At 33.3% G+C, this 24,985-nt stretch overlaps 1 protein-coding gene across 1 annotated transcript in view; it reads left to right on the top strand.

Annotated features, from left to right (window-relative positions):
* The window catches only part of LOC141404532 (uncharacterized), a 35,572-nt gene extending 19,030 nt beyond the window's left edge, over positions 1-16,542 (top strand). Inside the window, exons 2-3 of the mRNA XM_073987996.1 lie at positions 15,952-16,249; positions 16,298-16,542. Coding sequence (XP_073844097.1) covers positions 15,952-16,249; positions 16,298-16,542 — 543 coding nt within the window. The remainder of the gene's footprint in view (positions 1-15,951; positions 16,250-16,297) is intronic.
* Positions 16,543-24,985: the final 8,443 nt, after the last annotated feature.

A 24,985-nucleotide genomic window follows, 5' to 3' on the forward strand; every position in this document is an offset into this window, starting at 1 on the left:
CTCAATTTGTTTTTGGGTGTAGGGACAGTGCTGGAATTTTTATTTTTTGGAGTTAGGGTGTGTATTGGTGTGCAACGTTGATCTCGCTGTTAATGTGTAAGGGTGAGATACGGCTGATCTTTTTTAAAAACGAACTTAAGGGGTACGTACAGTACTAAGATAAAAATAAATATTGATTAAAATTGGTATTAGTGCGACCAAATTTTCAGTGTTTGTCATTTCCATATTATATATTGTTTATTTGTTTTTTTTATATCTTTTCCGCATACGAAGTAGCGGGCATTTTGCTAGTGTTTCTATAAATTTGAGCATAGTGTTCTGTGTCTGATTTATAATTCATTCTGTTTTCAACAATGAAAATGTAACATGTCAACATTTATAAAATCAGGTGCATGTCCTATTGCTGCACAGTGTGCGGCAAGTGCTGTTTTCTGTTCCAAATGTTTGCCTTTAGCTTTCTGGTCAGATTTATGGGCGCTTAACTTAGTTTTTAGTTTTAATTTAGTTGTCCCAACTGTGTGGCATATGTTGGACCCGTCACCATTGCATTTTATTTTGTATACGACGTTGGATTTGTCGTCTCGAGGAATTGTGGACTTCATTCTACTAAAGAGGTTGTTATTTCTGTTTGTACTTCTCAATGCCAATTGATATTGTTCCTTATTGTATAGGTTTGAGTTAGATAGTCTTTCAGAAAAACCAGGTATATAGGTTGAACGCTTATAAATTTTAGCTGGCTTTTGTTCAATGTTTTCCCTTCTTTTGTGTCTAACATGTCTGATAAGTTCATCAACCGTACGTGTAAGAAAATCATTCATCCTTAGAATAATTTTTATTTTGTTTAAATTTTTGGTGTGAAATTTATCGTCACTGATATTTAGTATCTTAATTCTACGTGGATGTTTAGAATGATAACACTGTGCTACAAAAGTTGACAAAATTTTCTTCCAGGGGTTATTATGCATATATTCAGTTTTGTGGGAGTCCATGGAAGCCAAAAATACCTTTCGTTTCTTTGGGTCACTTCGTTTTTTGATTTTATAACGGCAAATGTAGTGAAAAACGCGGTTTCTTGGATTTTCAACTTAAAACGTACATAACTTCTTTTTTCTACAGCGGACTTTTACAGCTGGATGTAGGCTTTTGGTACCAATCTATTAATAGTACGTTGTCTTGTCTTGGAACAACGGCATCAAGGTATGGTAGTTGGAGGTCTGATTCACATTCCATAGTAAATCGTATACAGACCTCCGAATACTCGCTCGAATTCCACTCGCGAGTGAAACTCTTTTCGAATTCAAGCAAGCTGAGGGGGATAACTTGCCCCGTCCCCACCGCCAAAAAAAATTACCCCACCCCCAAATAAACTAGCACCACTCCCACCAAAAAATCGGACCCACAAAAAACCACCACGTCCCCAAATTTTCACTCGCGAGTAAATCGGAGCTCTGTGCAATAATATGGGAAATTGGTGAGCCCATTTGCGTCCCTTTTAATTGCTCAAATATTCTGTCGTTGTATAAAAGTACGTTGAGTCTTATATGCATATTGTTAAAATTTCGATAAATAGATTCATGGCGATTTCAGTACCTTGATAATGTACCACTTTTATTTTATAGCGTTTATTGCCAAGTTCACAGGTATACTGGGAAACAAGGATACAACATCAAAGGATATTAGCATCTCATTATCGTTAATGTGTTGGTGGTTTATCCTCGATTTAAATTCCACAGCGTCTTTTATATTATTTTAGAATAGATGCCATATATCTAGACAATTCGTAGGTTGGTGAGTTCGTGAATGGACGTATTGGGCGCAATGGGATACCTTCTTTGTGGATTTTTGGTAATCTATATATCTTTGGGGGAACAGCAGTTCTTGTTAATAACCGATTTTTGTCCCTTTCAGAAATTACGTTTAGTTCGAAAAATTTCATCACCATCCTGTTGTTCTTTTCCTGCAATCCTGTTGTAGGATCTTTTCTTAGCCGTCTATACGTACATATATCCACTAGAATTTGATTCATTTTTGACTCATAGTCCGTTTTAAGCATCGCTACAGTTTTTCCCCCTTTGTCCAAACTTTAGTATTATTATTTCTTTATGTTGTTTTAAAATTTTGGTTGTTTGCCCTACTGCATCCAGTATGAATTGATCTCTTTTACTCATCGTTGTGTTTTTCATGTGATCATTCATGAGTGTAATGAAGTTTATTCTAGTTTTCTCCTGAGTTTCTTTGGTGTCCAATGTCTGAATTAACTCTTCCCCCTCAGCGATTCCATTGAATAAGGGGAATGTCGTCTTTGTTGTCGGCAATGAGAATTTTGGCCCAAGCGAAAGCAGCCACTCAACATTCGTTAGTATATCAATGTTCGTAACGTTAACAAACCACTCTTTTTGTTCTGTTGTACATTGAGTTCGCACACCATTGTGTTGTTTCAACGTATTTAGTTTGTTTGTGCGATCATGCCACACCTATCTGCGACAAGCTGAGATGTAGGTACAAGGTCTTAAGTCCCTAGCCGGCAGCACTTGGAGTACAGATAAAAAACCTTGTAAACCACATATAATGCGATATGTCGGTCTGCGATAAGTAGACATCGGATTTTAGCATGTCTTTTATTTCTTGTCCGATTGGACTCAAATTTTGGATGTAGGCGTTTTGAGTGTAAATTTTTCGATATTTGGGGTCATATCAAAAACATGCAAAATATATGCAAAAATATGCTAAATATGACAATGTTTTTTTTTGACGAATATCGTCAATTTAATTTGGAAAATCATCAAAACGTGTTCTAAATTAAGTTTTTTGTCGTTTAACGTCCAGATATTTCGCCGCAGCAATAAATCTTGACTAATAAGACTTAAATCAGTTTTCACAAGGTGAAAATATGTCAAATAACCCAGTATTCCTTTTACAACATAAGTTTGTTCCTTTACAATTGTAGGTAATGGAAAAATTTTAAAAACTCAATCAGAAATGAAAAACCAACGTGTCCAAATATGGTGATAGTTTTTTCTCGGCCAAAATTGTCTAGCAGAAAAACAAAGGAGCTAGAGTTAGTCATCACAATTTTTGTTTAGATAAAGGCGCAATTTTTCTAGTTTTTGGAAAAGGGTTAGTTTTTTAGCACAAAATGGGAAAAAGTACTAGAGTACCATTTACGATTCCATGTTCTGGAATATAACTATAATTTGAAGCATACGTTTTGAATATCCACATGTTAGATTTGAATATTTTTTATAGTGTTTAGTCCGTCCTTTATTCAATATATACAGACATAAATTGCCAATTTTTTACTTTGTGGTCAAAAAGCTCTTTTGGAAAAATGCTCTAACTGCCGCTTTAATATTGATGACATGGTTTTAATTTGATGCGATTGCAGTTTTCATGAAATTGTGTATCGAAAAATATAGCTTTACGCGAGTAATATGAGTCTTTTACTCAGACCCATCCGCGGTTCTTGACGAATCTATTTCAAAATACCTTATATCGTTCGGTACCGTCCTATGGGCGTTATTTGAGGACGTCGACCTATACCGGCACATTTCGGGTGGAATGTTTCATTCCCATATCAAAAACTTAATAACAAATATCAGCCATTTCGGGGGAGAACGAAGACTAACTACCAATTGCCAGTCATTTCGATGGGATATTGAGCAGCAACCTTCAAAATACCGAAAATCGGGAGGTACCGTTCTATGGGGGCTATAAGAAGACATGGACCTATACCGAAAAATTTCAGGTGGAAAGTTTTATACCCTCAATGAACACTAAGTACCAACTTGTAGCCATTTCGCTGTTATAATGAGTCTAAAACCTTCAATATACCGAAAATTCGGATATACCGTTCTATGGGGGGTACATCAAAACGTGGACGTATACCGAAAAATTTCTGAGGGAAATTTTTGTAGCCCAGAAAAAGACTAAATACGAAATTTCAGAACAATGAGGCTAAAACCTTCAAAATACGGAAAATCGGGCGGTACCGTTATCTAAGAGCTATATGAAGACGTGGACCTATACCGACCAATTTCAATTGGAAAGTTTTATACCCTCAACGAAGACTATGTAACAAATTTTAGCCATTTCAGTGTTATAATGAGGCCAAACCCTTCAAAATATCAAAAATCGGGAGGTAAGTACTTTGGGGGCTATATAAAAGCGTGGACCTATACCAACAAATTTCATATGGAACGTTTAGTACGCAAATGAAGACCAAATACCAAATTTCAGCCATTTCGGTGGATTAATGTGGCCACAAACTTCAAAAAACCGAAAATCGGGAGGAACAGTTCTATACGAGCTATAGGAAGGCGTGCACCTATACCTACAAATTTCTGGGGGAAAGTTTTATACCCCCAACGAAGACTTAATACCAAACTTCAGCCATTTTGGTGGAATATTGAGCCCACAACCTTCAAAATACCGAAAATCGGGAGGTAAGTTCTTTGAGGGCTATAATAAAGCGTGGACCTATACCAACAGATTTCATATGGAACGTTTAGTACCCAAAATGAAGACCAAATATCAAATTTCAACCATTTCGGTGGATTAATGTGGCCACAACCTTCAAAATACTGAAAATCGGTGTATTAATGTGGCCACAAACTGCAAAATACCGAAAATCGGGAGGAACAGTTCTATACGAGCTATAGGAAGGTTTTATACCCCCAACGAAGACTTAATACCAAACTTCAGCCATTTCGGTGTATTAATGTGGCCACAAACTGCAAAATACCGAAAATCGGGAGAAACAGTTCTATATGAGCTATAGGAAGGCGTGCACCTATACCTACAAATTTCTGGGGGAAAGTTTTATAACCCCAACGAAGACGTAATACCAAATTTCAGCCATACCGACAATCGGGAGATATCGTCCTATGGGGGCTGTATCAGAACGTGGACCTATATAAACATTTTATGGTTGAAATGTTTCTTAGCCTCTGGAACCCCAAAATGCAAATGAGACTTATACTATACTATATATGGTGCCTATACCAAAACGTGGACCCATATTAACAAACTTTGGTAGAAATGTTTTTTAGCCTCTGGAGACACAAAATACCAAATTACAACCAAATCGGTGGTAAAATGGGTCAAATATCTTCAAAATTCCTTAAAACGACGCCTCACTTCGTATCGGGGCTATACGAAAACGTAGATCTAGATAGCCCACTTCCAATACCAAAAGTCCTGCGTACATATAATAGATTCTACCAAAATTTCATCCACCTACTTCAATCCTTTCGGACGCTAGATTGATTTCCACAGACGGAGAGACGGACGGACATGGCTACATCGATGTAGAATTGCACGCTGATCAAGAATATATATAGTTTGAGGGGGTTTACAATGATTATTTGGAGTAGTTACAAACGGAATGACATACTTAATACACCCCCATCTTAATGTGGAGGGTATTATAAGCATTCGCGATGGTAAATTAAGTTTGTTGATTAAGTTTTACCAGAATTAATTAATTATTGTATGGGATTTTAGCGAAATAGTTAGAGATCTCCCAAATTTTGTTCTTCAATATTAAACTTAAAATGTATTTTTGACATAATATTCCCACATAAAATTATCTCCTTTGTTGTTGCCGTAAAATGTCGGTTTCATATTTTTCTACGCATTGTCTAGATTCTGTAGATATTTTTATTAATTTTTAGGGGTTTATTTCTTAATAAAAACCTCCATAACTTTTGCATTTGTGAAAAATTTTGTGAACATAAAGATATTTTTTTCTTAACCTGTGCATTACTACGGCGGAATAAAAATATGTTTTACCTTTTTAAATGATTTATATGTAAAAGTGATATAAAACACAGATTTTTGCAGATAAATTCGGATATAACGAACAACGGTTATAAGCAACTACGTATATAACGAACAAACCTTGTTCCAATGGCAATTTCATTAGTTTTTTTATACAAAACAACATTATCTAGGTATGCTATATTTATCTGTCATTAGGTGTATATTTCGCTTGTTTCGGAATATATTCAGTAAAATGGTGTGAACGATAACTCTCGATGGGAGCAATAGATTTGGCCCAAACAAATTCGCCTAAAATTGTGGGCAATGGTACTTTCGTAACGGAAAGAAAACTATCTATTCCATATTAGTTCAGAATACTTCATGGTGGACTTTTTTTACTTGTTTTTCATTAAGTACCTAAATTAAGGTTATAAAATGATGTATGTAAAAACTAAAAACTAAACCTATGTCCATAATTTTTCGTGCAGATTTGATCACCCTAAATGCCAAATTATAGCTAATTCCGTCTTTCCAAAACTTCAGTGTCCTATCTCAATTTGTGTAGAAGTAAAAAAATTGACTTATATGCTGTTTTATTGATTTATTTTATCAGTTCACGGTGCTCTTGAATCAAATTTAAATGGAAGGTGCTCACACCTGGGAAGATTTTGCGGTTTCTGAAACAACAATGTTCATAGATGAGAAAAATTAAAAAAAAAGTAAAAAAATTGCCTGAGCACTTTTTAAATTAATCACGATTCAAGTTGACACGTTTAAGGTTTTTTTAGGTTTTAACGATTGTGCTTCGAAACCGCAAGTCCTATTGAAATGGGACTAAAGAAAATGTTGTAGCTATATAAATTCTCTACAAGATTGATTTTTATGATATCTTCATAATTTTTACCGTTATTGAGATATAGAAGTTCAAATTAGAACAATGGATTGACTTATCGCCTCCTTATAAAACAATGTCATAACTGCAATTTCCCTACTTAAACTTATATACCTCAAAAATGGTACAACATAAGAAATAATTACTAAAGCCAATCTTGTAGGGATTTTTTACAGCAACAACATATTCTGTAGTCCCATTTCGAAAGGAATTGCAGTTTTCAAGCTAAATCCTGAAGACCTACGAAACAAATTTGAACGTTTGATCTGAACCTTTATACTTCGAAAATGGTAAAACCTAGGAAAATATCACTCATCCAATCTCGTGCAGATTTTTTACAGCTACAAAATTTTCTTTAGTCTCATTTCGATATTTGCTGATAGATGAATACATACTAAAACTTGTTTAAAATTAGTTTACTGTTCAAAAAATCGAACACCACATATATTAACATTATCTAGGTATGCTATATGTATCTGTCATTAGGTGTATATTTCGCTTGTTTCGGAATATATTCAGTAAAATGGTGTGAACGATAACTCTCGATGGGAGCAATCGATTTGGCCCAAACAAATTCGCCTAAAATTGTGGGCAATGGTACTTTCGTAACGGAAAGAAAACTATCTTTTCCATATTAGTTCAGAATACTTCATGGTGGAGTTTTTTTACTTGTTTTTCATTAAGTACCTAAATTAAGGTTTTAAAATGTTGTATGTAAAAACTATATACATCACAAAAAAAAGAAGTTGCCCTCCCCACCTAGATTTCATCCTGGCTATGCCCTTGATTAAGACGATATAAATACAACGAATACAAATTCGTTCAAGCTACTACCAAACGTCTGTTTTTTTAATATATGCATCATTTTTGTTTTCAGTCAAACAAATTTTTCAACAATAACAAGAGTTTAGTAGTGATTCCAACGAATTTCATTTTGTATCGTGACATGATAATCACGATTCAAGTTGACACGTCTATTTAATTCCTTTTTTTTAATCTTAAAATATTTAGCGTTAATAGAAATCTACTATACTATAATCATTCAATAACCATCATCCAAATACACAGGCTTGTTTTTCACTGATTACTAAATGTATCGAAAATTAAAATGTTTCTCTAGAGCAAAAATATTTTTTTTTTTAGTTTTGATTTTAAGTGTGTGTGGTATACATATGTAATAGATACTTTATACGATATGTGTTGTCACTTTCATATACATACCTTTTGTATGCCCATATTTAGAGCTGGGCCTTTTCCACGAAACAACTTGTTGCTTTTAATTTTGCACTTATCAAAAAGTAGTTATTTTGAACAGTGATAACTTTTTTTTGGTCCACAAAATTACTTTTCAATTTCCCTTGCACTTAGCAAATTTGCCTATCACTGTTCTTTTAGCACAGTTGTTATGCTCTCATGCTTAATTTTTCCGCCATCTTGGTAAGTCTCTCTTGCAAAGTGTGAATGCTATTTGTTCCACAGAACATTTTATCATCTTTGATTATTGTTTACTTGGAAATAATAAATAAGACATGTAAAATTGAGACGAGAGAAAAAAATGAAAAGAAACTGATATTATTAAACGTGAGTAATGAAAAATAAAACAAAATAAAACAAAATAATATAAAATAAAATACAAGTAAAATAAAAATAAAATAAAATAATATAAAATAAAATTAAATTTAATTAAAGTAAAATAAGATCAAAATAAATCAAATGAAGTAAAATAAAATAAAAAATAAAATAAAATAAATAAATATTAAAACAACAACATGGGATTAAGCCAGACTATTTTGAAAAAACAAAATTGCAAACGCTATCAAAAAAAACGACACAATGTTTCTAAAATAAATAAAAATAAAACAATATAATATGAAGTGAAATAAAATAAAATTAAGTGAAATAAAGTAAAATAAATTGAAATGAAATAAAGTAAAAAAGTAAATAAAATAAAGTAAAACAAAATAAAATGAAGTGAAATGAAATAAAATACAATAATTTAAAAAAAAATAAAATATAGCGAAATAAAACAAGTAAAAAAGTGTTAAGTTCGACAAACCCGAACTTTTTATACCCTCCACCATGAGCTAACATAGAGTAACTAGTTTTCTTTCTCCACAAGGTAGAGAATTATAACTAATTTGTTCTGGAAATGTACCTAAAAACCTTAAAATAGCTGAAATCGGACGGTACTGCTATACGGGGGCTATAAGAAAACGTGGACCTATGTCCATAATTTTTGGTGGAGACGTTTCTTGGTGATTGACTGAATTATACCTAATTCGGCCTGAAAATGTAACTAATAACCCCAAAATAGCTGAAATCTGCCGGTATATGGGGGCTATAACAAAAGGTGGACCTATGTCGGTAAGTTTTGGAGGAGAAGTTTTTCGGTCACTAGGAAACCTAAACCTTTAATTATAACTAATTCGTTCTGAAATTTTAGCTAAAAACCTTAAAATAGCTGAAATCTGACGACACTGCTATATGGGAGCTATACCAAAGCTCATCTTCAAAACTTGATCTAAGACACGTGTGAACAAAATTTCAGCCGCCTATCTCAACTCGTTCGGAAGATAGCGTGATTACAACAGACGGACGGACCATATCCGTTAAATCGACTTAGAATTTTACGCTGATCAAAAATATATATATGTATGTATATACCTTATAGGGTCGCATGATTATTTCGAAGAGTTAAAAACGAAATGACAAACCTAATGTACCCTCCATATTATGGTGGAGGGTATAATAATAAATAAAAATAGTCTCTCAAATAGAGTTTAGTCTAAGTGTAAAATCAAGAAACAACGATTTGTGAGGTTGTTCGCAGGGTGGAATTTCGGTGATTGAGAGTTCGAAGTAGGATGGTTGATTCAGAGGGGGTGGTTTGGAGGGTGGAAGTCGGAAAAATCCATACAATTTCTTGTCATAACCGTGTTTTTACTATTTTTTTGCAAAATCTTAGTAAAATACACTTTGCCGTTACAACTTTTTACTTAGCAGAAAGAACGTTTGTGGAACAGAAATCAAAAAGAGAACTAAATTTTTTTGAAAAGTAAGCAAATTCACTTTATCATTAGCAACTGATCACTTATCGAAAATAAGGGTTCAGTGGAACGCCCACATTTGAGAATTGTAAAAATATTGCTAAGTGATCTTTATTAAGTCTCTCTTATTAGTGGGCGGGTTTCCCATGTTTTTTTCATCAGACGAACCCATCAATTTTCAATGGGGTTAGTATTTGGATTTTGTGTCGATGCTTTTGGTGTAGTTGTATAACAACCAAGTTCTACGTAACTAAGATATACGTCTAGAATGTCTTGTCTTGGTAGAGTTTAAATTGTATTTTCTTTTTATACCCTCCACCATAGTATGGAGGGTATATTAAGTTGGTTTTTCCGTTTTTATCGCGTTGAAATAATAACTTGCGACCCTATAAAGTATTTATATTCTTGGTCAGGATAAAATTCTGAGTCGATCTAGACTGGTCCGTCTGTTGTAATCACTCTAGCGCCCGAAAAAATTGAGCTAGAGATCTGGAATTTTGCACCCGGGCATATTTTTTCCATAGACAGGTCAAGTTCGAAGATGGGCTATATCGGTCCCGTATAACTGTACCTCCCGATTTTCGGTATTTTGAAGGTTTTAGTTACAATTGTCAACCAAATTAGCTGTAATTTCGCATTTAAGGTTCTTAAAGGTCAAAACACTACTGCCCTAATAACTTTCAATATAGGTCCATGTTTAGGTATAGCCCTATATAACGGTACCTCCCGATTTTCGGTATTTTGTTGGTTCTAGCTACACTTTTAAGCCAAACAAGCTGTAATTTGACGTTTAAGGTTCTTGGGGATCACAAAACAACTCCACCAAAAACTGTCAACATAGGTCATTTTTTAGGTATAGCCCCCATGTAACGGTACCTCCCGATTTTCAGTATTTTGAACGTTTTAGCTACAATTTTTAACCGAACTAGCTGTAATTTCGCATTTAAGGTTGTTAAAGGTCACAACACTACTCCACTAGAATGTCTTGTCCCATACAACGGTACCACCCGATTTTCGATACTTAGAGGGTTTTAGCTACATTATTGAACCGAACTAGCTGTAATTTGACAGTTAAGGTTCATAGGGGTCACAACACTACTCCACTAAAAACTGTCAACATAGGTCCATGTGTAGGTGTAGCCCCCGTTTAACGGTACCTCCCGATTTTCGGTATTTTGTTGGGTTTAGCTACATTTTTAAACCGACCTAAGTCCAATTTACATATGCACATTAAATGATTTCGTTTAACGAAATCCTATAATCAAATGAAGTGTATTTACATCTGTTTTTTTGCGTCATTTGCTTACGCACACAATCGCACATTCCCACTTATACAATAACACAAACACACGCACACAATATATCCCAGCAAGCATTTTTTATCGCCCATTACCCGAAGCAGTCACTCCCAGGCGATAGAAATACACATCCGCGATCTCGCATTCTAATTGAAGTAGGCACACCGTTCGGGAAGAAATGAACCACGTCCACGACACTACTTGTGAATGCCGCTTTCGAGACTTCCTAGAAGTACTTTTAGCGATAAAATTGGTTGTGACGAAAAAACATTTTTTTTTTCGTTTTTCATTTTATCTGTTTTTATTCTTTTAATTTTTATTTTTTTTTACTATTCTAATTAATGTTCCAAATTACATACGTTTTTAAAGAACGATCCTTAGATGAAATTGCCATCTTCATAAATTTTTGTACTTTTAAAAATGTTATGTTGCCTGGCCTGGGATTCAAACCCATGACCTTAAGAATGCAAAGCGAACATGCTTACCACTGCACCACCGTACCTTATAAACACTTAGAGTTTAGTCTAAGTGTAAAATCAAGAAACAACGATTTGTGAGGTTGTTCGCAGGGTGGAATTTCGGTGATTGAGAGTTCGAAGTAGGATGGTTGATTCAGAGGGGGTGGTTTGGAGGGTGGAAGTCGGAAAAATCCATACAATTTCTTGTCATAACCGTGTTTTTACTATTTTTTTTGCAAAATCTTAGTAAAATACACTTTGCCGTTACAACTTTTTACTTAGCAGAAAGAACGTTTGTGGAACAGAAATCAAAAAGAGAACTACATTTTTTTTGAAAAGTAAGCAAATTCACTTTATCAATAGCAACTGATCACTTATCGAAAATAAGGGTTCAGTGGAACGCCCATATTTGAGAATTGTAAAAATATTGCTAAGTGATCTTTATTAAGTCTCTCTTATTAGTGGGCGGGTCTTCCCATGTTTTTTTCATCAGACGAACCCATCAATTTTCAATGGGGTTAGTATTTGGATTTTGTGTCGATGCTTTTGGTGTAGTTGTATAACAACCAAGTTCTACGTAACCAAGGTCTACGGTACCTCCCGATTTTCGATATTTTGTTGGTTCTAGCTACATTTTTAAGCCAAACAAGCTGTAATTTGACGTTTAAGGTTCTTGGGTATCACAAAACAACTCCACCAAAAACTGTCAACATAGGTAATTTTTTAGGTATAGCCCCCATGTAGCGGTACCTACCGATTTTCAGTATTTTGAACGTTTTAGCTACAATTTTTAACCGAACTAGCTGTAATTTCGCATTTAAGGTTCTTAAATGTCACAACACTACTCCACTAAAAACTGTCAACACAGGTCCATGTGTAGGTGTAGCCCCCGTTTAACGGTACCTCCCGATTTTCGGTATTTTGTTGGGTTTAGCTACATTTTTAAACCGACCTAAGTCCAATTTACATATGCACATTAAATGATTTCGTTTAACGAAATCCTATAATCAAATGAAGTGTATTAACATCTGTTTTCTTGCGTCATTTGCTTACGCACACAATCGCACATACCCACTTATACAATAACACAAACACACGCACACAATATATCCCAGCAAGCATTTTTTATCGCCCATTACCCGAAGCAGTCACTCCCAGGCAATAGAAATACACATTCGCGATCTCGCATTCTAATTGAAGTAGGCACACCGTTCGGGAAGAAATGAACCACGTCCACGACACTACTTGTGAATGCCGCTTTCGAGACTTCCCAGAAGTACTTTTAGCGATAAAATTGGTTGTGACGAAAAAACATTTTTTTTTCGTTTTTCATTTTATCTGTTTTTATTCTTTTAATTTTTATTTTTTTTACTATTCTAATTAATGTTCCAAATTACATACGTTTTTAAAAAACGATCCTTAGATGAAATTGCCATCTTCATAAATTTTTGTACTTTTAAAAAGGTTATGTTGCCTGGCCTGGGATTCAAACCCATGACCTTAAGAATGCAAAGCGAACATGCTTACCACTGCACCACCGTACCTTATAAACACCAGATAGACTAAAGTCTTATATTAGTTTAAGGTTGTACACGCCTCAAATGAACGTAAAAATCGAAGTGTCTGCACTGACCAGAGAAAGTGTCTGCCCATGCGATAGTCGTAAGTAGTAGCATTGTTAGTGTAAAAAATCAATAATAGAATTTCGATCTCCTTTTCTGACACTAGGTAGTTATTCAAGAAGTTCAAAAAGGGACAGCAATGCAATTGTTATTGTAAAATGATAAAGGATCGCTATTTTCTAGAATAGAAGTTTAGAAAGCGTTACTTCTGATAGAGGAAGTGACTCACTCACTCCCAATTGCTGGCTGGGATTTACTCAGAGAAATTGGAATTTCACAACACAAATATGTATCAAATAACTTAAATTAATTCTAAAAACAAAAAAACATAATTTTTATAAGTTTTTTAAACATTTATTTTCACTTTTGTCATCGTTTGAGTATTTTTGTTTTTCTACAACACACACAAACAAACAAAGACATCATAAAACAGTTGCATTTTTTGGTAGTTTATGACAAAAAACAGGGTGTTTTCGTGCGTTGTTTAGAATAAATGACGCAGCTATCGTCATTTATTTTTGTATGGCAAATGACGCAAAATGTTGCCTGTTTTAGCAAATAAATGACGAAACAGCTCGAAATGACGAAAAAGTTGCTAATGTAAATTTGAAACACTTGCTGTAATTTGACATTTAAGGTTCTTAGGGGTCACTAAACTACTCCACCAATAACTGCCAACATAGGTCTATGTTTAGGTATAGCCCCCTTGGAACGGTACCTCCCGATTTTCGTATTTTGGGGGTTTTAGCTACAATTTTTAACCGAACAGATGTAATTTCGCATTTAAGATACTTAAAGGTCACCACACTACTCCAATAAAACTATCAAAATAGGTCCATGTTAAGGTATAGCCCCTACATAATGGTACCTCTCGATTTTCGGTATTTTGAGGGAAGGATTGACGGAACTACCCGTAATTTGACATTCACCATAGTCACAAAACGTTCTCAATACAACTTTTCACTTTTTGGTATAGGCCCAATCTCCCGATTTGCGGTATTTTGAGAATTTTAGCTTGATTTCTTCACCGAACTTGCTTTAATTTGAAATTTCAAGCATATATTGTGCACAACACTTCTCCAAAAAACGTTGTCAATATAGGTCCCGATTTTCTGTGTTTTCAGCGTTTTGACATTTTTACAGTGTTTTATTTAACTTGTTTTGGTTCAAATCTAGTAACTCATTTTAAAGACAGTTGCAGTTGACCAAACGAAGTGAAACTTTGCACACTTTTCAGATTTAGATGACAATACTTGAATATGGAATCAAAACCAATATTGGTCCATTTTTATAATGTTTTAACGGTGTTTTATTTAAATAGCATTTCAAATCTGGTAACTCCATTTTGACACAGTTGCAGTTGACCAATCGGACTAAAACTTTGCACATTTTTCAGATTTGGATGACAATACATGAATATGATATCAAAACCAATATTGGTCCATTTTTACCATTTTTACAGTGTTTTAATCGGGTTTTATTTAAATTGCATTTCAAATCTGGTAACTCAATTTTGACACAGTTGCAGTTGACCAATCGGACTAAAACTTTGCACACTTTTCAGATTTGGATGACAATACATGAATATGAAAACAAACAAAAAATTTACCATTTTTACAGTGTTTTAACGGTGTTTTATTTAACTTGCATTTCAAATCTGGAAACTCAATTGTGACACAGTTGCAGTTGACCAATCGAACTGAAACTTTGCACACTTTTCAGATTTGGATGACAATATATGAATATGAAACCAAATCCAATATGATTCCATTTTTTCCTATAGCCCCCATTTGGCAGTTGGGATTTCCAATGAAAAAACATTTCCCAACAAAAATTGTGAACATAGGTTCAGGTTTTGGTATAGCCCCATTATAGCGGTACCACCCGATTTCAAGTGAGAGAAGAAGTTGTATCGAACGGACGTGTTTATATTGAGCTCGTAATAAAAGAACGTTTTGCAAATTATTAAGCTATCGAAAGTTTCAAAAAGTTGTATAGAGCTTGCCGAAAGCGCGCTTTTATGATTGATGAAGTTATACTTCAGTTTCAAACAAATAAACATTGTTTTTTCTAAATACAAAATATTCTCTGAAAATCAATCAAGAGTCGGTGCATAACAAAATAAACAAAAACCAAAAACAAATGCAACCTACTGAGAGAGAGAAAGAGTGTTAGTTAAGTGACATTTTGCTAAACGTCAAATGGGAATGAATGTGCTAAAACTTTTTTTCTTTTGAGAAACGTTGAATCAATGTTAAAAAGCTTTTTATTAACATTTATACACATTTTGCCCTTACTGTAAATAAAATAACATTTACTCATATAAGCCTGAAAGTATGCTTTAAATTCTTACAAACTTCATAATTTAAATAAAAAAGGAAGTTCCCAGTGCGAAACGGTGCTAATTGAAAAGAAAACAATTTATAATCACAAAAATTATTTAATACCAATTTTAATAAAATGCCGTCGACAACTGGTCGCCGAAGCCTAAGATCTAAAAAGATTATCTGTGGACAGTGCAACCTTGATATTAAAGATGGAAAGGAAGATTATATCGAGTGTGATAAATGTGAAAAATTATATCATACAAAATGCATGGAATTGGATAAAAAACAATATGAATACTTGTTAAAAAATAGAGCAGAGGAATATATTTGTCGCATTTGCAATGTTAATAGTGAGTCAACAATTACCCAACAATTAAAAAGGATGGAAGAAAAATTGAACAATATAGATCGTTTGGCGGATTCTGTTGACTTCATGTCTTCGAAGTTTGATGATCTTCTAAAATGTGTGAACAAAAACTCAAAACGAATTGAAAATATTGAAAAAGAAAATTCTAACCTTAAGACTGAAATAAAAACATTGAAGGAGACTGTGAAAATGTTAAACGACCAGCGTGTCAAAAACGACTGTGTCATTAGTGGCATAACTGTTAGTGAAGATAAGAGTGCTGTAGAAACTGTTATAGCTCTTTCTGAAACTGTTGGCGTCAGTATGAAAGAAGAAAATATTGAAGAGGCGTATTTTTTGAAAAAGAGAGTTGAAAATAAAAACCAATCGTTGATAGTAAAATTCAGTTCAAAATCTGCTAAAAATAAACTGATGCAAGCAAAGATGAAGCTAAAAGAGAAAGAGGATACCAAATCGGTGTACGTTAATGACTTTTTAAGTAAAGAATCCCTTGAACTTTTTAATTATGCAAAAACATTAAAAACAGTCGGTTATAATCACATATACACTAGTGGTCGTAAAATATATGTAAAAAAGAGTGCAATCAACAAACCAAGGATAATTCTGAAAAAAGACGATGTAGATGCCTTATTGCTTGAAGCAACAACAAACTCATTCCATGGAAGAAGGTCTATGAGAACAATACCAATATCTGAAGAAGATGAAGATTCTGATGGAACTGATAACGATGGTCAAGCGGCTTTTGTTTCACCTGTCAATCGAAATAACTAAAACATGTAATATATATCAGTCTTTCATTTCTTTATATAATCTAATTTTATAATGATGAATAATACCAACTATTTTAATAATATTGATGTTTTTATTGAAAATTTCAAATATAATAGTGAATTCGATTTCAATATAATTTCTGTAAACATCAGAAGCATTTCTTCTCTTAACAAATTCAATAAATTCAAGACCTTAGTAGCACATCTTTCAGTTTTGCCAAATATGATTGCTATTCAAGAAACCTGGTTTCAAAGTGACATAGCACAAATATATAAAATACCTGGGTATAGTTCAATACATTGCTGCCGGAAAGATGGGTATGGAGGCACTTCTCTGTATGTGCGGGATCATCTATCGTATACTGTCGAATACTGTGAAAGCAAAAATTATATTGAATCTATTCGGATTTCGTTAGATTGTTTCTTAATAAATGGAAATCCCTTAAAATTTATCACTTTTTACCGTTCTCCACAATGTCCGTTGAGCACATTCCTATGTTATTTAGAAAACGAGTTGTGTGAATCCTGTCATAATGCTACAATATTTGCCGGTGACTCAAATGTTGATCAGTTTACATCACAAGCCTATTCAGATATTTTTTCAGCTATATCATGTGTGAACTTTGTATCATGCCACGAACTAGTAACACGACCAAAGAGTAGTACATCAATTGATCATGTATATGCTAATATTCCGGATAGACTAGAAATAAACTCTGTCGAATGTAAAATGTCGGACCACAACATTTTATGGTGCCGAATTGGAAGTGCGCTCAAAAATATTCAAGTAACCAAGACAACAATTAAAAGCTATAATTACAAGAATATAACTAATAAAATTCAAAACTACCTTACCACCTTCAACAGTTCTACCAACCCTTCAGCAGATATAGCTAACATTATCCATACTTTTAAAAATGTCACAAATAATAATACAAAAATAGAAGAAGTTGAAGTGCAATCTAAAGCAATGTTAGTGCCATGGGAAAATGATCAGCTACAGTCACTCCGAAAATACAAGGATAAACTATTAGCGAGGAGGAGGAAGCATGGCAGAGATCAGAAAACTGAATATGTTCTTAAAAATATTAGCAGAGTCATAAAAATCGCCAGCAAATGTTGTATGGATTCATATGTTAGCTGGAAAATGGGACAATTAAATAAAAACCCACGAAAATGTTGGAGTTTTCTCAATGAGTGTTTGGGAAGGAAAGATGAAAAAAGAATAATATTGAAAAATGATATTAATCAACTAATTGACGATGACTTGGCCAAATGTAATATGTTTAACGAATATTTTTTGAATATCCCAAAAATAATTAAAGAGAAAATAATCTGTAAAGAAGGTGATGACATTGAGAATCTCAATCGTCTATCTCACTGCCAATCGACATTTAGTTTTGAGGATGTTAGTAGAGAAGAGATGGCTGACTTAATTTCAAAGATTGATAAAAGTAAAAGTCCTGGACATGATGAAATATCAGGCAAAGTACTGGTAATGGTGAAAGATTTTATTAGTGGGCACCTGGCCTCAATTTTCAATACGATGATAAATGTATCATCTTACCCGGAAGATTTGAAAATCGCTAAAATTGTACCAATTCCTAAAATTAGGAATTCTTTTAAAATATGTGACTTCAGGCCAATTGCATTGCTGCCGGCAATAGATAAATTGTTTGAAAAATTAATTTACAAGCAGATTTCAACATTTCTGGAACATACAGAACAAATGTATCCACTGCAATTTGGTTTCAGGAAAGGTAGTGGAACGCAGGATGCTATTGTTAATGTTGTAAACCTTATTTGTGACGGTCTTGATGCAAGCTTCAAGCTTGTTGACCATAGGATACTACTCGCAAAACTCCACTATTATGGTGTGCGGCAAAAAGAATTAAAGTTACTGCAAAGTTATATCCAAAACAGGAAGCAGTTTGTGGAGATCGGTGGCGTAAGAAGTAGCATTGAAATAGTAGAACACGGCGTGCCCCAAGGAAGTGTTTTGGGTCCACTTTTATTCAGCATATACGTAAATGATTTATCCAAACTACATCTTATTGGGAAATTAGTAATGTACGCTGATGACATTGCGTTGATTTATCCATACAATCATAACATAATATTAAAATACCAGATGGAACACGATGCTGAATTAATAATGGAGTATTGCAGACTAAATAAATTGGTATTAAACTCAGAAAAGACAAAAGTTATTCGATTTCGACCTCGATGTCCCCAAAACGATATTTCATTCAGCATTACGATCGGAGATACCCATATTTATGAATGCCAGTCCTTAAAGTATTTAGGAATAACTCTGCAGCATAATTTATCATGGACTATGCATATTGACGAAGTAAAAAGGAAAGTGGCTCCTGCCATTGGATTATTATACAAATTCAAGAATATTTTTAGTGTGGAAACTAAACTACTTCTATACAATTCATTAATACAAAGCCATTTTAGCTATATGGCAATGGTTTATGTGTACAAAAAATGTGAACATTTAAAATCCCTACAAAGATCACAAAATAAAGCGTTGAAACTTGTTTTTAATTTGCCGAGATTGTACCCTACACAGGACTTGTATATGAATCCAAATAATAATATTCTACCCTTGTACGGAATATACAAATTGCAACTTCTGACGTATATGTATAAGGTTTTGCATAATGTTGGTCCAAGAACAATAACGTTTGAAGTTAACCAAACTGCGATTAATACAAGGAACAGTTCAAACTTACGGGTCAAGAGGTGCCGCTTGGAATTGTCAAAACAAAGAATTGAATATAATGGTTGTCTAGAATTTAATCATATACCAGACAGTATTAAAAACTGTCCAAAATTATCGTCCTTTAAAAGGGAACTAAAGAATTTCTTATCAAGCAATATGGAAATGCTTCTGATGTAAAGTAAACATTATCATAATTAACACAATTGTTATTTGCATATTGCAAAACACGTCCACTTAAACTGAAATTGTAATTAAAGAGTTCGCCCCAATAATGCCTCTTAGGCGCTGGGGCAAAATTTGAACATTGTACATAAATAACATTGAATAAATTGAAAAAAAAGTATTATGAGGCCGAATTGGCTGTATCTTGGCAATGGGACACCCCATTGGCACAGAAACTTCCTCACTCAAAATGATGGACATAGGTACAGGTTTTGTGTAGCCGCTACGAGTATGTAGCGGTACCACCAGATTTAAAGCGTTTTAAGGTTTTTATCTTCATTTTTAACCCGAATGGTTCTGAAACTTCCCCACCAAAAATTGTGGACATAAGTCCAGTTTTTTGTATAGCCTTTATATAACGGTACTACACTATTTCAGACATTTTGAAGTTTATATCTAAATTTTCGGCCTAAATTTACTCTTAGTGATCAAAAAAATTTATTTACTAAAAAGTTAAGCAAGCAAATTATTCCATTTTAGTAAAGAATATTTCATAGTGGAGGGTATAAAAAGTTCGGCCCAGCCGATTTTTTACTTGTTATAATTTTCAGGGTCCAAAACCCCCAATTTTGACATTGTCAGTTAAAAACAAATTGAGGATAACCAAAGAAAGTATTCGGCGAAAAATTTATACATTTCAATATTTTAGTTATCTAAATGTTAAAAAATTTAATTTGTGATTTGTTTATTTATTATTATTTTTTTTGAATACTGATTTATCCTACATAAGCTTGCTCTGCATTCAAATTTTCAGTCTTATCGGGATTGTCTGGAAAAACTAGTGTTAATATACATATCGAATGTCTACCTTGGGCATCAATTACAACTTGTAAACTCCTGGTATTTAAAAAAAATACAATTCGAAATATCATATTTTACTGGTATTTTTCCATTGATCTTTATTAAGTCTCTCATATTAGTGGACGGTCTTTTCCCTACTTTTTTTCATCAGATGAACCATAAATTTTCAACTGGGTTAGTATTTGGACTTTGGGCTTTAGTGTCGATGCCTTTGGTGTGGTTGTATAACAACCAGCTCCAACGTAACTAAGATTTTCGTCTAGAACGTTTTGTCATCGTAGAGTTTATATTGTATTTAATTTCTTTTTTATTTTTAAAATGTGGAAGGTAATTTTTTAATAATACTGTGCGACACGAAAAAATTGACCATATTCTGACACCGCAGCGTTTTCGCCGTTATCAGAATTGCTAAGAACATCGGTTTATTCTTGGAGGAAAAGTTGTACCTCTTGTCTTTAAGAATAAAAATTATGAACACATAAAATGCATACAACTTCCTTTTCAAGGTCAAAATCGTGAAAGTAAAATTTTTTATATCGAATATTGGTTTTTATATCAAATACTAACTAAAGTTGTTTTCTATTCTGACCTTAAGGAAGCGTTCATAGGCAGGTCGTATGTTTCTAAATTTAGTTTACTGCGATTTTAATACATTATTAAAGTTTATTGGTTTCTTGAATTTTGAACTGTTTGGTATTTTCCAATATTTCGATCGTCGTCGTCGTACTTTAAAAGAACAAATAACAATAATTTTATTATTACAAAAACCTTTTATATTTTATGACAATAATTACATTTCTTTTTGTTCTCGAAAAACAGACTTTACTTCCACATCGATTCACAGGTATTTTCCAACTAAACTTTTTGGTGTTTTTCTACTATGTTTCTATAAATTTGAAGTGTTTTGGGTCCACTTTTATTCAGCATATACGTAAATGATTTATCCAAACTACATCTTATTGGGAAATTAGTAATGTACGCTGATGACATTGCGTTGATTTATCCATACAATCATAACATAATATTAAAATACCAGATGGAACACGATGCTGAATTAATAATGGAGTATTGCAGACTAAATAAATTGGTATTAAACTCAGAAAAGACAAAAGTTATTCGATTTCGACCTCGATGTCCCCAAAACGATATTTCATTCAGCATTACGATCGGAGATACCCATATTTATGAATGCCAGTCCTTAAAGTATTTAGGAATAACTCTGCAGCATAATTTATCATGGACTATGCATATTGACGAAGTAAAAAGGAAAGTGGCTCCTGCCATTGGATTATTATACAAATTCAAGAATATTTTTAGTGTGGAAACTAAACTACTTCTATACAATTCATTAATACAAAGCCATTTTAGCTATATGGCAATGGTTTATGTGTACAAAAAATGTGAACATTTAAAATCCCTACAAAGATCACAAAATAAAGCGTTGAAACTTGTTTTTAATTTGCCGAGATTGTACCCTACACAGGACTTGTATATGAATCCAAATAATAATATTCTACCCTTGTACGGAATATACAAATTGCAACTTCTGACGTATATGTATAAGGTTTTGCATAATGTTGGTCCAAGAACAATAACGTTTGAAGTTAACCAAACTGCGATTAATACAAGGAACAGTTCAAACTTACGGGTCAAGAGGTGCCGCTTGGAATTGTCAAAACAAAGAATTGAATATAATGGTTGTCTAGAATTTAATCATATACCAGACAGTATTAAAAACTGTCCAAAATTATCGTCCTTTAAAAGGGAACTAAAGAATTTCTTATCAAGCAATATGGAAATGCTTCTGATGTAAAGTAAACATTATCATAATTAACACAATTGTTATTTGCATATTGCAAAACACGTCCACTTAAACTGAAATTGTAATTAAAGAGTTCGCCCCAATAATGCCTCTTAGGCGCTGGGGCAAAATTTGAACATTGTACATAAATAACATTGAATAAATTGAAAAAAAAAGTATTATGAGGCCGAATTGGCTGTATCTTGGCAATGGGACACCCCATTGGCACAGAAACTTCCTCACTCAAAATGATGGACATAGGTACAGGTTTTGTGTAGCCGCTACGAGTATGTAGCGGTACCACCAGATTTAAAGCGTTTTAAGGTTTTTATCTTCATTTTTAACCCGAATGGTTCTGAAACTTCCCCACCAAAAATTGTGGACATAAGTCCAGTTTTTTGTATAGCCTTTATATAACGGTACTACACTATTTCAGACATTTTGAAGTTTATATCTAAATTTTCGGCCTAAATTTACTCTTAGTGATCAAAAAAATTTATTTACTAAAAAGTTAAGCAAGCAAATTATTCCATTTTAGTAAAGAATATTTTATAGTGGAGGGTATAAAAAGTTCGGCCCAGCCGATTTTTTACTTGTTATAATTTTCAGGGTCCAAAACCCCCAATTTTGACATTGTCAGTTAAAAACAAATTGAGGATAACCAAAGAAAGTATTCGGCGAAAAATTTATACATTTCAATATTTTAGTTATCTAAATGTTAAAAAATTTAATTTGTGATTTGTTTATTTATTATTATTTTTTTTTTGAATACTGATTTATCCTACATAAGCTTGCTCTGCATTCAAATTTTCAGTCTTATCGGGATTGTCTGGAAAAACTAGTGTTAATATACATATCGAATGTCTACCTTGGGCATCAATTACAACTTGTAAACTCCTGGTATTTAAAGAAAATACAATTCGAAATATCATATTTTACTGGTATTTTTCCATTGATCTTTATTAAGTCTCTCATATTAGTGGACGGTCTTTTCCCTACTTTTTTTCATCAGATGAACCATAAATTTTCAACTGGGTTAGTATTTGGACTTTGGGCTTTAGTGTCGATGCCTTTGGTGTGGTTGTATAACAACCAGCTCCAACGTAACTAAGATTTTCGTCTAGAACGTTTTGTCATCGTAGAGTTTATATTGTATTTAATTTCTTTTTTATTTTTAAAATGTGGAAGGTAATTTTTTAATAATACTGTGCGACACGAAAAAATTGACCATATTCTGACACCGCAGCGTTTTCGCCGTTATCAGAATTGCTAAGAACATCGGTTTATTCTTGGAGGAAAAGTTGTACCTCTTGTCTTTAAGAATAAAAATTATGAACACATAAAATGCATACAACTTCCTTTTCAAGGTCAAAATCGTGAAAGTAAAATTTTTTATATCGAATATTTGTTTTTATATCAAATACTAACTAAAGTTGTTTTCTATTCTGACCTTAAGGAAGCGTTCATAGGCAGGTCGTATGTTTCTAAATTTAGTTAACTGCGATTTTAATACATTATTAAAGTTTATTGGTTTCTTGAATTTTGAACTGTTTGGTATTTTCCAATATTTCGATCGTCGTCGTCGTACTTTAAAAGAACAAATAACAATAATTTTATTATTACAAAAACCTTTTATATTTTATGACAATAATTACATTTCTTTTTGTTCTCGAAAAACAGACTTTACTTCCACATCGATTCACAGGTATTTTCCAACTAAACTTTTTGGTATTTTTCTACTATGTTTCTATAAATTTGAGCACAGTGTTCTGTGTCTGATTTATAATTCATTCTGTTTTCAACAAATATCTTCGCTTATAATTGTTTTCTTGAGTTAAAATGTCAACATTTTTAAAATCAGGTGCATGTCCTGTTGCTGCACAGTGTGCGGCAAGTGCTGTTTTCTGTTCCAAAGGGTTGCCTTTAGCTTTCTGGTCAGATTTATGGGCGCTTAACTTAGTTTTTAGTTTTAATTTAGTTGTCCCCACTTGTTGGCATATGTTGGACCCGTCACCATTGCATTTTATTTTGTATACGACGTTGGATTTGTCGTCTCGAGGAATTGTGGACTTCATTCTACTAAAGAGGTTGTTATTTCTGTTTGTACTTCTCAATACCAATTGATATTGTTCCTTATTGTATAGGTTTGAGTTAGATAGTCTTTCAGAAAAACCAGGTATATATGTAGAACGCTTATAAATTTTAGCTGGCTTTTGTTCAATGTTTCCCCTTCTTTTGTGTCTAACATGTCTGATAAGTTCATCAACCGTACGTGTTGAAAAATCATTCATCCTTAGAATTTTTTTGATTTTTTTTAAATTTTTGGTGTGAAAATTATTGTCACTGATATTTAGTATCTTAATTCTACGTGGATGTTTAGAATGATAACACTGTGCTACAAAAGTTGACAAATTTTTTTTGCAGGGGTTATTATGCACATATTCAGTTTTGTGGGAGTCCATGGAAGACAAAAATACCTTTGGTTTCTTTGGGTCACTTCGTTTTTTGATTTTATAACGGCAAATGTAGTGAAAAACAGGGTTTCTTGGATTTTCAACTTAAAACGTACATAGCTTCTTTTTTCTACAACGGACTTTTACAAGTATTATGAGGCCGAATTGGCTGTATCTTGGCAATGGGACACCCCATTGGCACAGAAACTTCCTCACTCAAAATGATGGACATAGGTACAGGTTTTGTGTAGCCGCTACGAGTACATAGCGGTACCACCAGATTTAAACGTTTTAAGGTTTTTATCTTCATTTTTAACCCGAATGGTTCTGAAACTTCCCCACCAAAAATTGTGGACATAAGTCCAGGTTTTGGTATAGCCTTTATATAACGGTACTACACTATTTCAGACATTTTGAAGTTTTTATCTAAATTTTC

The sequence above is a fragment of the Musca autumnalis genome, unplaced genomic scaffold, assembly GCF_047663935.1.
Source record: "Musca autumnalis isolate F117 unplaced genomic scaffold, ASM4766393v1 scaffold_41, whole genome shotgun sequence".
In the NCBI taxonomy this organism is placed as follows: domain Eukaryota; kingdom Metazoa; phylum Arthropoda; class Insecta; order Diptera; family Muscidae; genus Musca; species Musca autumnalis.